The sequence below is a fragment of the Vicia villosa genome, linkage group LG2 (genome assembly GCF_029867415.1).
Source record: "Vicia villosa cultivar HV-30 ecotype Madison, WI linkage group LG2, Vvil1.0, whole genome shotgun sequence".
Lineage (NCBI taxonomy): Eukaryota > Viridiplantae > Streptophyta > Magnoliopsida > Fabales > Fabaceae > Vicia > Vicia villosa.
The window spans coordinates 159472727-159487413 of record NC_081181.1 but is presented as its reverse complement, the minus strand read 5'-3'; the positions used below and the strand labels follow the sequence as shown (position 1 = coordinate 159487413).

The 14687-nt window shown below is 34.2% G+C and overlaps 1 protein-coding gene across 6 annotated transcripts; it reads left to right on the top strand.

The window, feature by feature from the left end:
- Window positions 1-9376: 9376 nt before the first annotated feature.
- LOC131652728 (uncharacterized) lies at window positions 9377-13654 on the top strand. 6 transcript variants are annotated; one of them, XR_009298782.1, is made up of 9 exons: window positions 9377-9545; window positions 9650-9946; window positions 10407-10663; window positions 11220-11754; window positions 12325-12482; window positions 12683-12739; window positions 12995-13038; window positions 13132-13227; window positions 13329-13654. XR_009298782.1 is itself a non-coding variant. In XM_058922675.1 (9 exons), exons 4-9 carry the CDS (start codon window positions 12414-12416, stop codon window positions 13457-13459), a joined length of 357 nt encoding a protein of 118 aa, XP_058778658.1. In that variant the 5' UTR covers window positions 9377-9946; window positions 10407-10663; window positions 11220-11754; window positions 12325-12413; the 3' UTR covers window positions 13460-13654. The 6 variants fall into 6 exon arrangements, 2 of the variants coding, with proteins under 2 accessions (XP_058778658.1, XP_058778657.1); XR_009298783.1 differs by having other exon boundaries at window positions 9377-9946; window positions 11220-11289; window positions 11697-11754; XR_009298784.1 differs by having other exon boundaries at window positions 9377-9946; window positions 11220-11338; window positions 11697-11754.
- Window positions 13655-14687: the final 1033 nt, after the last annotated feature.

The following is a 14687-nucleotide window of genomic DNA, read 5'->3' as shown; positions in this document are numbered from 1 at the left end:
AATATAAGAAGCAACAAGATGAATCAAGTTCTTGGATTCTTGAAGCAAGCTGAGTGCTAGGAAGCTTCAGAATCAGAAGTAAGAAGGAAGAATGATCAGAAATTCTGATAATAGAATATGATCCAAATCATTGTCTATTTGCTCTGATACATTGTCTATTGGATCTGATATATTCTATATGGCTTATATGGCTCTGATACATATTTTGTGTTCTGATACACATTTTATGTTCTAACTCATTCATGCTGACTTTTGTCGTTTAGTTTTGTTCTGTAACATTTCAGGATGTAGAGATGCTCTGATGATGCTCTGGTACATTCAACAATGTTCTGATACAATCTAGCATGAAGTGATGTAAGAAGAAATTCAAAGCTCTGAAGCTATCCGAGGGAAGCAGAAATCAGAAGCTGTGAATGTTCTAAAGATCCAGAAAACTCAAGTTCTGAAGCTGTCCTAAATGGAAGCATGAATCAGAAGCTGTGAATGTTCTGAAGATCAAAGAAATTCAAGTTCTGAAGCTGTCCTAAATGGAAGCAGGAATCAGAAGCTGTGAATGTTATGAAGATCAAAGAAATTCAAGTTCTGAAGCTGTCCTAAATGGAAGCAGGAATCAGAAGCTGTGAGTGTTCTAGGGATCTAAAGAAATTCAAGTTCTGAAGCTGTCCAATGGAAGCAGAAGTCAGAAGCTATGAATTATCAGAAGAAAGAAGCTTATGTGATCGTCTCTACCGAAATAATCAGGGAAGTCTTTTATTATTAAAAGTTCTTCGAGTATTTATTTCAGGGGGAGATTATTCATCTCAGGGGGAGATTGTTAATCTCAGGGGGAGACATATTCACATGCTTATGCTATAGCTGTGTAATTTGTCTTTAGCCGTCTGCTCTTTCTGATCGCAAATTCATATCATTTATATATGTTTTTGTCATCATCAAAAAGGGGGAGATTGTTAGAACAAGATTTGTTCTGATCAACATTCTTAGTTTTGATGATAACAAGGATATGAATTTTGTGTGAGATAATGTGGTACTCTAATACATTGCAATTTCCATTTCAGGAAATATATATAAAGAGTATGCACAAATCAGCGCTCAGAAGCTTTGTCTCAGAAGGTTCAGCATGCAACATCAGAACATGGTCTGGCAAGACATCAGAAGATGGTCAAGGCAGAATCAGAACATGGGTCTATGAAAGCATCAGAAGAACTTGAGATCAGAAGCAGAAGCACGGAAGTTCTCATAGTATCACGCTCAGAAGCACTTCAAGGTCAGAAGACAAGAAGATGCTATGCACCAAGCTGTTTGACTCTGATGATATTCAAATATTATATTCACAAACATCAGATCAGAAGAAAGTACAGGTGGCAGGCTACGCTGACTGACAAAAGGAACGTTGGAAGCTATTAAAGGCAACGTCAGTAGACACAGCGTGAACAAGGCTCGAGGTAGTTGACAAAAGCGTGAAACATTAAATGCAAAGCTGTACGGAACACGCAAAGCATTAAATGCGCCCAACGGTCATCTTCTCAAGTGCCTATAAATATGAAGTTCTGATGAGAAGCAAGGTTGACGATTTGCTAACAATTAACTTGCTGAAACGCTGCTCAAACTCAAAACTCAGAAACTTCATCTTCATCAAAGCTCACTACATTGCTGCTGTAATATATTAGTGAGATTAAGCTTAAACGTTAAGAGAAATATCACTGTTGTGATTATAGCTTTTCAGAAGCATTTGTAATACTCTTAGATTTGATTACATTAATTTGTAAGTAACTAGAGTGATCAAGTGTTGATCAGGATACTCTAGGAAGTCTTAGCTTGTGTCTAAGCAGTTGTAATTAGAGTGATCACGTGGTGGTCAGGATACTCTAAGAAAGTCTTAGCTTGTGTCTAAGCATTTGTTCCTGGAGTGATCAGGTTGTGATCAGGATACTCTAGAAGACTTAGTCGCGGACTAAGTGGAAAACCATTGTAATCTGTTGCGATTAGTGGATTAAATCCTCAGGTGAGGTAAATCACTCCGTGGGGGTGGACTGGAGTAGTTTAGTTAACAACGAACCAGGATAAAAATAACTGTGCATACTGTTTTTATCGTTCAAGTTTTTAGACTACACTTATTCAAACCCCCCCCCCCCCTTCTAAGTGTTTTTCTATCCTTCACTTTGATCTTCAATTGCTTCCGCTCGTGAACCTCTTTAACTTCCTGATAACCTTGATATCTCCAATCTTTAATAGTGTAAAATTATTTATGCTGTCAAAAAATCCTTCATCCATCGTCAAAACTCATCTAAATAGCAGCCATTCACTTAAGTTGGTTGGAAATACCAAAAACACCCTCGCAGGCCGACTATGGGGCAGAATACAAAAAATCCCTGAATTCAACGTTGCAGCCTAACACGGACACCCGTGTTGGGTCCCTGTGAACTTTAAATCTTTTTTCAAGCTTTAAGGTTTGCAGCATGACCAGTGTCAAGTGATACGGCCGCTCGTGTTGCGTCACTGAGTTTCCATATTTTTACACCCGTCCTAGGTCTTCCTCTTGACACGTCCCGTGTCAGGTGACACGGCCGCCTGTGTCCAGTGACACAGCCCCCCGTGTCAGTCCTCCTGAAGCATATTTTTGACCTTCCTCCGAAACTTTGAGTTTTGCACTAATATGTCCTGATTTAATCATCTGAGCCTAAAAACAGTAAAACACACAACCAACGCATAAAATGAAGAAGAATGCAATAAAACTCTTAACAATATAAATCAAAGACAAAAGAAATAAACTATAAAGAAATGTGTAAGAACCACTTATCAGTGTTTAATTTAGGTAATTCTTCTTATCTTAATATTGAACAATTCTTCGTTCGTAATGCTTATTTTGGATTAACTATCCAAAATATGTTTTCATGGGTTGACTTGATATTCAAAAGGTACTTGTTGTTACTAGATCCAAGATTTTCATCTATTAGGTATGCTAAACTCTAGATATAGATTTAGGACTAGTATATGTATGAACTATCAAAGCTAAATGCTATCGTATTGGTTAACAGGCCAAGAGATTGTTTATGAGTCAATATAGTCGATCTCACGTTGACTCAAACACGAGCTACAATGCATAGCGATGGGAGGTAATATTAGTAGCTGATTAAAATTGCATCTTTTTTTATCACAATCATACATGAGGACATGTCGATGGAACCTAACTCCAACAAGTTTTTTCGATTATTAAAACCAAAGTTTAATTTACTTTCTTTCATTTAATTTTTCTGTCATTTCAAACTTCACAAACAAACAACATTGATAAACCATCTTTAAATTATACAAACTATTGAGTGATCTTTGAAACACAACTAGTCCTTGTGAAGACAATAAAAATACGCTCGTGTTTGTATTACAAATCCACATAATAAACTTTGAAAACCTTGAATGTTTATTAATCACACAAAACTCTCTTTTGGATTAATCTTGAAGAATTTTTTGAGTGTTTATTTCTTTTGTTTGTTGAGTTGTTGTGTGAGATTTTTCTGAAAATCTTCATCTTCTTCCTCAAATAAAAAACAACATTTGCTAATATTGCTAGACTCTAGGAGAGAGTGTGAGTTATAGTTGTGAGGAGATTCATCATTAGGTGTTCTAATGTTCTTGTGAATATTATATTTACATTGAAAAATCGAGGTATGGATTTCTGGAGAGTTAAGTTCATGGAAGAATAAAAGTTCTTCCCTAAGAGGTCTCGGAGTTTCTAGATCCTTAAAAAAATTCAAAGACTCAGACAAGGAGATTTCAATAGGATTGAGTGAAGATTATTGTGGACGAAATATTTTAGTGATTATCTTCTAAGAAGGTGGATTGATTTAAGATTGTTATATCCAAGTTTTTAATATTTGTAAGTATCATTTGTATAAAAGGACATTTTGTAAATTTTCCATTACTAGAAGACTTAACTATTTCCGATGGCTTGCCATTAGAGACTGGATTAAGTCTGTCCAAGAGAGGATGACACACCGAACCAATATAAATATCGATGTACATTTTCTATGCCCCTTCTGTTTTAATTTATGTATATAATTTTCATCTTTTTAGGTTTTATTTGCATTCTAGTTTGCATGTGGTTAGGCCTCGTTCTTCATTAGCAATTTAATGTTTAAGCTTATGAGTGTGTTAGATCTAGTCTACTAATCATTTCTTTCTGATGATTATTCTAAAAAGTTGTAATTATAGATTGTTGTGTCAATTATTCAAACTCTATTCAAACGTCTCTTCTTGAATCTAATTCGATTAATTACCATATTGTTGTTTAGTTAATTTGTTATCATTTTGCAATCATTGATTTCATCTTTACATCAATTCGATCACATAATCTCTTTTAAAACACTTTTCAAAACTTTTGCTTTCACATTTCTTAACTCTATTTTTTAAATCAATTTTTTTTATTGGGGAAAGGTTGATTTAACAACCTTTTAGACCATCCACGCCCATATTCAAACCAACATTAATTACTTTGTTTTCCTTGATGAGTCTAGCCAAAGAGAAGCAATGGTCGAGTTATGCACCACCTACACCGAATGATCTATATATATTGGTGTGACGGAAAATGGGAGGTTTTAGCTCCAGACCAACTTAGGAAGGAAAAGGAGATCATGCAAAAGCGGCTTAACTCCTCCATTTTGGAAAGAAAGTCTCTTCTAAAGGATCTTTCTAAAACAAATAAGTTTTGAAAGTCTATCCATAAAGAGGCGGAGGACCATGGTTTCCCTTCCAGGCAAGATGTAAAGGTGAAAGAGCCGGAGAAGGTGATATGAGAGAAACAGAAAACCCTAAGCAAGGTCTAGACCTCCTTATTTTCCGTTGAAGTTACACTGGATGAGGCTAAATAGTCACTCAACATTGCAAAAAAAATGATGGATGATATATGAGCAACTCTGAAGAAGGAGAATGAGGAAAATGAGTCTCATTAGGAAGAGATCAAAAAGCTGAAAGAGCAACTAAAGAAGTCAGAGGAGGACTAACGCACTTTGCATAGTTAATATGATAATGCCCTCAGCTTCGTCGGCCAAGTCATGTAGGTATCCTTTGATAATTCCGTGAACCAATTGGAGCCGTTGTGCCACAGAGTGAAAATACCTAGGTACAAACTCAATGTCAAGCATGAGGTCGTGGATGGGAAATTGGCTACTCTTGGTGAAACTTCAGCCTCTTATGCGTCGCTTTGATTTTACTTACTATATAGTCATGTTGGGATTTATTTATCTGGATTATTGGATTTCATTTTAATGACTTTTGGCTTCATTTTATGAACAATTTGGAGGATTATTGATCTCATCCTTACTTTCTTATAAATTATTTGATTTCACCACTTTTCTTTTATGAATTATTTTGTTTCATCATTAGCCTTTTACAAATGATTGTGTTTCATCATTTTCCTTTTACGAATGATTTTGTTTCATCTTTATTTGTGCTAACCATTTCTCCCCCCTATTTTCCTTTTACGAAATGATTGTGTTTCATTATTTTCCTATTTTTCCTGATCTTAATCTAAAAAAACTTTACTTCTTCAAGAAATTAAGCTTATTTTCAAAGAAATTCTTTAAATTCCACCAAGAACACACTTGAATTTGGATCCTTGAACAAAATTGAATCAAGAAACTCTTAAACCTTAAGAGAGGGACTTTCTTTTTCCTCCTTAGACATTCACTATTAAATTTTCAAAACATATTTTCTTGCTAGACAAATTCTGTCAAAATACTAATACCAAATGCATTCCTCACAACAAACTCACAATCTTTACAAGTTCAGAAACTTTCATGCTCAAGATGAAATTTTGTATTTGAGAAAGAAATTAATTTTCAAAGAAAAATCTCTAATGAAATAAATTACACATGAAATTATTTATATGTGATAGAGAAAAGACACAAAAATTTGCTCCTAGAGTAACATAATATTTGTATGATGTTTTGATAGAAGCCTGAAATTTCATCACTTTTACTCTTAGACTAACATAAAAATTTCATCACTTTTACCACCTAGAGTAACATCATACAAATATTTAAGTCAAGTGATGAATTAAGTAAAAAGAATAAATAATGATTTGAGTCAAGTGATGAAGTGATTTGAATTAAGAAAGAAAAAGATAAAATTTAAGAGTATGATTCGAATAATAACTTGGAATAATCCAATTCATGTGATTTGAATCATACAAGCTTATGATTAAAATCATGTTTTCATAAATGAAATCTTTGAGAAAAACACGATCATGATTTGAATCATACATGTGCATGATCCAGATCATGTATTTCGAATCAAAACATTTGAAAAACTAAAGCTCATTTATTAGACGGGGATGGTTCTGCATTCTCAAACTTTGCAGAATCTGAATTTTCAATGTTATAACCAGTTACAACTTTTACGTAACCGGTTATAGGTTGTTGCAACTCTTTAATTTCGTAAAAAACGACGTCTCGACTGATCACAACCCTTTTGTTTTCTGCATCATACAACTTGTAACCTCCGTTGGAGTGATACTCGACAAGTATCATTAATTTTCCCTTATCATCCAACTTCTTTCCAAGCTGTCCCAGAACATGTCAATAATCTACGAAATTAAAAACTCTCAAATGGTTCAGATCTGGTTTGAATTCGGACCATGCCTCTTCTGGTGTTATCTTCTCAAGTTTCTTTGTTGGACACCTATTCAACAAATACGCAGTTGTGGATACCGCTTCTCCCCATAACTCATTCCGCAAATTCTTCCCTTTCAACATGCTTCTCACCATGTTCATGATCGTTGATTCTTCCTTTCGGAAACACCATTTTTGTGTGGTGTATAAGGTGGTACTACCTCATGTACTATCCCCCCTTGATCACAAAAACTCCCAAAGTTATTTGAGACGTATTCTCCTCCACCATCCGTTTTGAGAACTTTGAGTTTGCGACCGCTTTGATGCTCATCCATGGACTTGAAATTCTTAAACACTTTGAATACCTCATCTTTTCTCTTGATTATATATGTCTATAGCTTTCTACTATAATCGTCTATGAATGTGACAAAATGTCTATTGCCACCAATCGAGTCAACTTGCATCGGTCTGCAAACATTGGAATACACCACCTCAAGGTGATGCTTGGTTATACAACCTACATTCTCGCTAAATTTAACCTTGTGTTGCTTTACTTGCAGACACTCTTCATAAATTTCAGCCGGTATGTTGATAAATGACAACCTCATTACCATTTCGTTCTTTTGCAAAACATTGAGATCTCTAAAATTAAGATGCCCAAGACGATAGTGCCATGTCCATTCTTTTCGGCTAGCCAATGTAGCAAGATGCCTATACTCTATAACCTTCAAATTAATCTTGAAAGTTTTATTGGTAGCCATAGGAGCTTTTAGGACCAAAATCATGTTTACATCCATAACGCGTAGCACCTTATTTTCCATGTGAATCTTGTAACCCTTCTCAAGAAATTTGACAATACTTAGAAGGTTACACTTGATTCCTGGAATGTACAAGACATATTTGATCAAGGAATTTCCACCATCCCTTCTCATGATCAAAACATCACCAATTCCATCGGCCGCTAGAGTGTTGTCATATGCGAACTTCGCTTTTTTCTTCATGACACGATTGATTTTGACAAACTAATCCTTCCTCACCGTCATATGAGTATAACAAATGGAGTCACCACAATGTTATTAATCTCCACCACAATCTTATCAAATCTTGCCTTCAAAGATCACAAGATTTTTGCAATAACATTCTGCTCAATAACAATTTTTCCACACGCTTTTATCTAGTTCGCCAATTGAGTAATTCTCATCACGTAATCGTTGAATGTATCCTTTTTCTCCATTTGAATTAATTCAAGTTAATGTTTGTGAGTTTGTAACCTTACCATCTTCTCCTTGTCAGCCCCTGCATATGCCTTTTCCAAGATTTCCCACGCTTGCTTTGACGACTCACAATCACCAACTTTCTCAAAGTTGTCACCATCCATACATTGATGGATAAAAAATAACGCTTTGAAATCTTTCATCTTCTCTTCCTTATGCGTTGCTTGTTGTGCATCCGTTGCACCTTCGACAAGAGGATTCACTCCATTCTTGATCACTTCAAGAACATCTTGATATCCAAGCAACATCTTCATTTGTTTGCACCATTTCTCGTAATTCTTGACATTAATGACGGGTAGGTTTGTAGAAATTTTTTCATTGGAGACATAATTCATGTTGCACACTAGGTGTCTGGTGGATCGAACCGGGATCCTGATACCAAATGTTAGAACTTGGAATCACTTGGTTGTGAAAATAGAGAGTTTGAATATGGAGAGAGAGAGAGAGAGAGAGAGAGAGAGTGAGAGAGAGAGAGATAATTGAGGGTAAAAATATGAATTTTCATTAACAAAGATGAGGATACCGCTAATTTATACTTATACGTCAATTACAAGTGAATTAGGACACAAGTTACATAAGCCAAATAACAGACAAACGTGATTCTCGGACCTGTAATCGGTTACATTAAACCTGTAACTCATTACAACTATTACAAAATTAAAATCAATTTAGTGGTAATCGTTTACGCCCACAATGAACTTTCTATTTTTCAGCTCAGGAGTGAATTTCGTCTAGCTGTAACCAGTTACACCCCCTGGGTAATCGGTTACAACACTTGAATTATCAAATTTTCACTTAACAATTATCTTGTTTGGATTTGCAATCCCTTTGGAGACAATTTATTTTATTACTTCAAAAGATTAATGCACTTGATAGTTTAGTCATTAGGTTCATCATCCAACCCGCATTTTCAAAATCCAAGCTGACCCAAACCAACCTGGTCATTTACGAGTTAGATTGAGTTAGATTTGCGGGTTGTATATAAAATAAAAATAATTTTTTAAATAATTTTTATCTAATTCTAATTTTTTGGAACACAATTCAATACAATTGCACATTTTTCAAAATATAAAATAGATGAAACACATCATATAATATCAAATAAAATTCATCCATATGTCATAATAACACTTAATAGTGATATCAAAATTCCACCAAAACGTCATTTATAGAAAATCTATAAGTTGAAAATGATACGATAACAAATAAGCAACCACACTTAGTATAAAAAATGACTTTAGGCAGCTCACCTTAGGCAGCGCTTATTTCCAAAAGCGCTGCTATAAATTGAATAAAAAATAAAACACGAAAAGTATGTACGAAAAAGTGGAAAAGTGCTGCTAAAAGGCCCACCTTAGACAGCGCTTATCAAAAGCGCTGCTAAAGACCCACGTAAGAAGCGCTGCTAAAAGCCCACATTAGACAACGCTTTATAGAAGCGCTGCCTAAAGTCATTTAAAATTAAAATTATAAAATAGATTATATTCATTATTTCTTCTTTCTTTCTTCATTGTTTCTATTCTCACGCGAAAAACCCTAAGCCCACACCTCTGTCTCCGCTTCCCCTCCGTCTTCCACCAACGCTCTCCACCAAAAGAAACGAAAACCACATCTCTCATGCTCAAACAAATTTGAAATTGCTAAATTCGTTCACGGATTATCGGTTAGGGTAAGGGTTTGGTTCACAATTTTACTTCACCGGCCATGTACAGCGACGGTGAAGGTATAAATCTATTACTATTTTTTACTTTCTTTCTTCTTCTGAAAAAGCAGAAAACGCAGAAGGTTCTTTTTGGCAAAACCTAGCTTCGTCGCACCTTTCTCCTTCTTTCTCCGTCTCCAGCATGAGCCAATGAAGTTTCTCTTTGACCTTAATAATTGATTCAATCGGTTTCCAGCTTCTTCGATTCAGGATTCATGGTTTCAGTTTTGTGCTCAAGATTCGGATTTATGTGATGTTTTAGTTTCAGAACTTTTTTCAATTCAGAATGGGTTTCACTCGGCTCTGTTTGGTTTCAAGCAAAGTTTCGACTTGATTCATGCTAAGTTACAGTTCCAAAATCGATTCAGGTTTGCAGCTTAAATTTTATACTGATGTTGCTTCAGTTTTTGATTCAGGTTATTGTTTGGATTTGGTTCAGAATCAAACTGAATTTTAGTTATCAACTATTTTTTCGTTCTTTGTCGACATTGTTCGTGTTCTGAAATTTAGTATTTCTTACTTTTAAACCTACTGGTTCTGATATTTTCCCTAAATTATGTGTTTTCAAATTCAATTTTCTGCAATTAGAATATGAATGTTTGTATACCTAATTTTGACATGATTTGTTAATGAATGTTTTTTCTGGATGAGAACTAGTTGTTTGTGCTGGATGATGATATTCAGGTGGTGATTAAGTATGTGATTGTAGATATTAATATTTGGCAACTCTATGTAATATTTTCAAACTTGTAATTAGGTATAGATGTTTGGTGTTGGCTTTTGATTACGTTTGGCGTTTGATTTTAATGTTTGGTGCTGTTCCTGCAGCACTTACTTATTACTGGCGTACGAAGATGCCCAAGACGGCTCGTTACACCGCACTCGTTGCTAAGAACGCGATACAAGCTGCTTCTGATATGTTCCTACAGCACTGAATTATTGTGTTCTGCTTTATTATGTATATTACCTATAGGTCCTAACCGCAATGTCTTTTATTAATGGTGTATTCTTCACAGGCTCTGAATTTTCTGAAGACAGTTTTGTTGCCAAAGTTAAAAATGGAAATAGTAGTGAGGAAAGACCAGGTGTGTTTACATTTGGTTGTAATTTCACTAGCTACAATTGGTTGTGTACATTTGTTTTCATGTAACATATCAAAAGTATTTCAAGTCATACGTGGCCATTACATAAGACTGATCATTTAGCTTGCACAGTTTGAACAAAATTTGTTAGTATGCCTTTAATTTATAAGTTACCTTTTTCTTTGTAAAAATCAACAGAAGTTATTGTTTGTTAGATTCTTATACCTTCTAAAACAAATAATGAATATGACAATGTCAGAAGTCTATGAATTTGGGTCTTCTCAGGTTTTGTGGTTAGACCTATTGGTTCTTGTATATTTAATAATTCTGTCACCGTTGGTTCTTGCCTTTACAGTCTCTTATGAATTCATACATGGTTAGTCACTGTTTCAAAGTGTTTGAGTTACTAGAGACTAAACAAAACAGTTTTCTTTTTTTGACAATAAAGGACATGACCTGAGTAGTTAGAATGCACATTTTCAGCTCAGTGGTGTTTGATTTATTTAGTAGTTACAACTCAATAAAATTTCAAACTGATATGTATCATGTATTTCTCCAGGTTGAGGCGGTACTCCAGAGAATTCTGGAGTCAGCAAGGACTGGGGAGATTGGTGATGGCAAAATTTTTTGTTAGGCCGAAACCTTCAGTTTTATGAAAATAATTCGAACATAGGAAAGGTTTTTGCAATTCTGAGGATGCTCGTCTAAAAAGATAAAAGTTAATAAAAAACTACAATTTCGTGACAAAAAATAGTTATCACATATATCTTTTTATTTTATTAATGTGAGCATATAAGCTATAAGCTGTAAAATACTCATTGGTCTTGCCAAGTAGAAACTAATCTTCGAGTCTAAATAACAATAGTATTAAAGATGAATTAGAAAAGTGATTTCTTGCAAAACAAAAATGCAAGAAATATTATAGGACTTGCAGGAAAAATATAAATTGTATTATTGTACTACTCCAATAAGTTAATATATTATCAATTCATTCCTTGCTTTATGGGCCATAAAGTTCTATCTCTCTTTGATTCAGCGGTTGCAAAGGTCTAGCATTCTTCGCTGCATGCTGCCATGCATAGAATGGTCCACAAGTAAGTAATAATTATAACTAGTTCATTTTGAAAATGCATCCCTGAGTAACTAAGCTAATTAGAATACTTACATCATGAACAGCATCCCTGAGTAAATTCACTTGTTCCATAGACACAAATCTTATCTGATAATTCACTTGTTCCAATATGCTTTTCCGCTTTAGTATTTATCATGGCTCTTATGTATTGTGACCACTAAAATTGTTGCAAGTATATATAAATCCTCTTGATTAATAATCTTTAAACAATTATATTTTTCTCTGTCCTAATTAAAAATGTATACGTGGGTGTTTAGGTTTTCAAAATAATGTTACCTCAGTTAGAATAGAATTTGGTTGACCAATCATATATAGAACTCCAACAACAGCAATTTCGCTTTTCCCATTTATTTTTGCACTTTCATGTACCAAGTTTTTGCAATTCTGAGGACGCTGGTCTAAATATTTACTGCAAGTTTGGTTATGATTTATAATATATTTTATTAGATTGCTACTTGGCTTCTTTGCCTTTGCACCTGAAATCTATTCTTGACGTAGTCCTTATGTGTATACTTTAACTTGTTTCTTACAGATGAATATGAAGATTTTTTCGACATTGCCTCCGTATGTACAGAACAAATAGGTCCTAAATGCCGATGATTCTTTAGTCCTTCTAACTTCATGAAGTTTGAAAAAGACGAGCAGGGAAGAATTGCTATTCTACCATTTTACCTTTACGTGATGCGTACGGTAGGTCATTTCCAACTTGTACTATTTTAGTTGTGTTTTTGTTTAATTCTCATGGATACTTTACTATTTATGTGGCTCTGTGATTTACTTTTTCATTCAATTTATTTTCTCGTTTATTCGTACCTTGAGCTTGATATGAATGTATCAAATATTTATGAAGGTATCTAATGATTATGGCTGTACACGTTTCACTTACGCAGGCAAGAATTGATATGAGTGAGCTTGATGAGGATTCTGATGGTTTCCTTCAGCCACATGTATGGATTCTAATCTCTGTTAGGCTTTCAATTGTTAGAAATTGAATTGAATTGAACTATTTATTAGAAATCTCATTTATTCAAATTATTTACTTTTTGTGATCCACATATATTTTTAGAAAAATAGTTGCTCTTGTAAACATGCATTTCCATTCATAGCAATGTTTCATCCAGCCAACTATTTATGTGAATTGATATCCACTCCTTATTATATAGTATTATTAACGTTTATTCTCAACTATCTTCTTATACAAGTACCAAAGAGTAAAGCCAACAACATCACATGGATTCGAGTGGAGGTATATTGATTAATTATCACAATTTTGATTATATAAATAGTGATGATACGTGATAAAACTTAGGCCTTATCCATATTTTCTTTCCATGTGTAGTGTCCTGAGCAGCGTAATGAAGTAGGTTGCGGTTTCTACATGTTGCGGTTTATGAAAGAAATTCTTCTTTTGAATCAAATAGAGATTCCGTCCAAGGTATGGATTTCTAACTTAAGAGTTATTTTAATATTTAACACATATTTCTCATATAATTAAATAGTTTTAACTTAAACATACCATGTTATATTATTTTGTAGTACTTTGATGACTTCAAGTGTGCTACTTACTTTGTCAAAAAAAAAAAAAGTGTGCTACTTACTCAAGATCTAAGTTGGATGAACTTAAGGAGGATTGGTGTCAATTCATGATTGAGTTGAAAGTTGTATAGGTATATTGAAATCTTACTATAATTGATGAGAATTTTGAGTATAGCTAAGTGCATGTTGCAATATTTGATTTATCTACATAGATTATTTAGTGATATGTAGGCCGTTTGAAATACATTCGTGGCAAATGTAGAATGGTTTTATGGACACTAATGTAGAATGTTTTTCACCTTTATATTATTTTGTTTTTGGTTTTCTGTTATTTTGTTTTGTGATTGTTTTTGGTTTTCTATTTAGCATCCTTTTGACTTGTGTAAAAAATAACAATGTTTTGGATGATGCAATTGTTTTCATTGAATTGGATGTAATTTTGTTGTTGTTTATTAATATATTCTTAGCATCTTAGCTATGTAAAAAATACAAAGTTTATTCATATATATATATATATATATATATATATATATATATATATATTCTTAGCATCTTAGCTCTAAAAAATAGTTTTTTTTGTTGTTTATATGTGAAATTTGTAATGATATATGCAGGTACAAAATGTGGTAAAAACCTGGGGCAAGCCTATTTTAAATAGATGCATTTAAAAATTTCGTGGACATTAGACAGCGCTTTAAAAGAGAAGCGCTGCCTAAAAGCTCTTTAAAAATTTTGTTTAGAAAAGCGCTGCCTAAAAGGGGCCTTTAACAGCGCTTTTAAGAAAAAAGCGTTGGCTAAAGTGGGCCTTTAGCAGCGCTTGTGGGAACAGTGCTGCCTAAAGGTGGCCTTTAGCAGCGCTTTTAAGAGGTTTTTTCTTAAAAATTGTTTCAGAAAAGCGCTGTCTAAAGGGGGCCGTTAGCAGCGCTTTTAATATAAAAGTGCTGTCTAAAAGGGGCCGTTAGCAGCGCTTTATAGGAAAAAGTGCTGGCTAAAGGGTGCCTTTAGCAGCGCTTTCAAGGTGAAAAAAAGCGCTGCCTTTACCTACGGCAGCGGGGGAATAGACAGCGCTTTAAAGCGCTGCCTAAAGCCAAAAAAAGCGCTGTCTTTTTCCTTGTTTGGCGTAGTGATATATACCGCTAATTTATACTTATACGTCAATTACAAGTGAATTAGGACACAAGTTACATAAGCCAAATAACAGACAAACGTGATTCTCGGACCTGTAATCGGTTACACTAAACCTGTAACTCATTACAACTATTACAAAATTAAAATCAATTTAGTGGTAATCGTTTACGCCCACAATGAACTTTCTATTTTTCAGCTCAGGAGTGAATTTCGTCTAGCTGTAACCAGTTA

Bases quoted from the DNA above. Each gene is read 5' to 3' on its own strand.
- LOC131652728 (XM_058922674.1), top strand. From the start codon at position 12,414: ATGAAGTTTGAAAAAGACGAGCAGGGAAGAATTGCTATTCTACCATTT. The intron at 12,483-12,682 runs GTAGGTCATTTC...TCACTTACGCAG, and splicing joins ACCTTTACGTGATGCGTACG to GCAAGAATTGATATGAGTGA. The intron at 12,740-13,002 runs GTATGGATTCTA...CAAGTACCAAAG, and splicing joins ATGGTTTCCTTCAGCCACAT to AGTAAAGCCAACAACATCAC.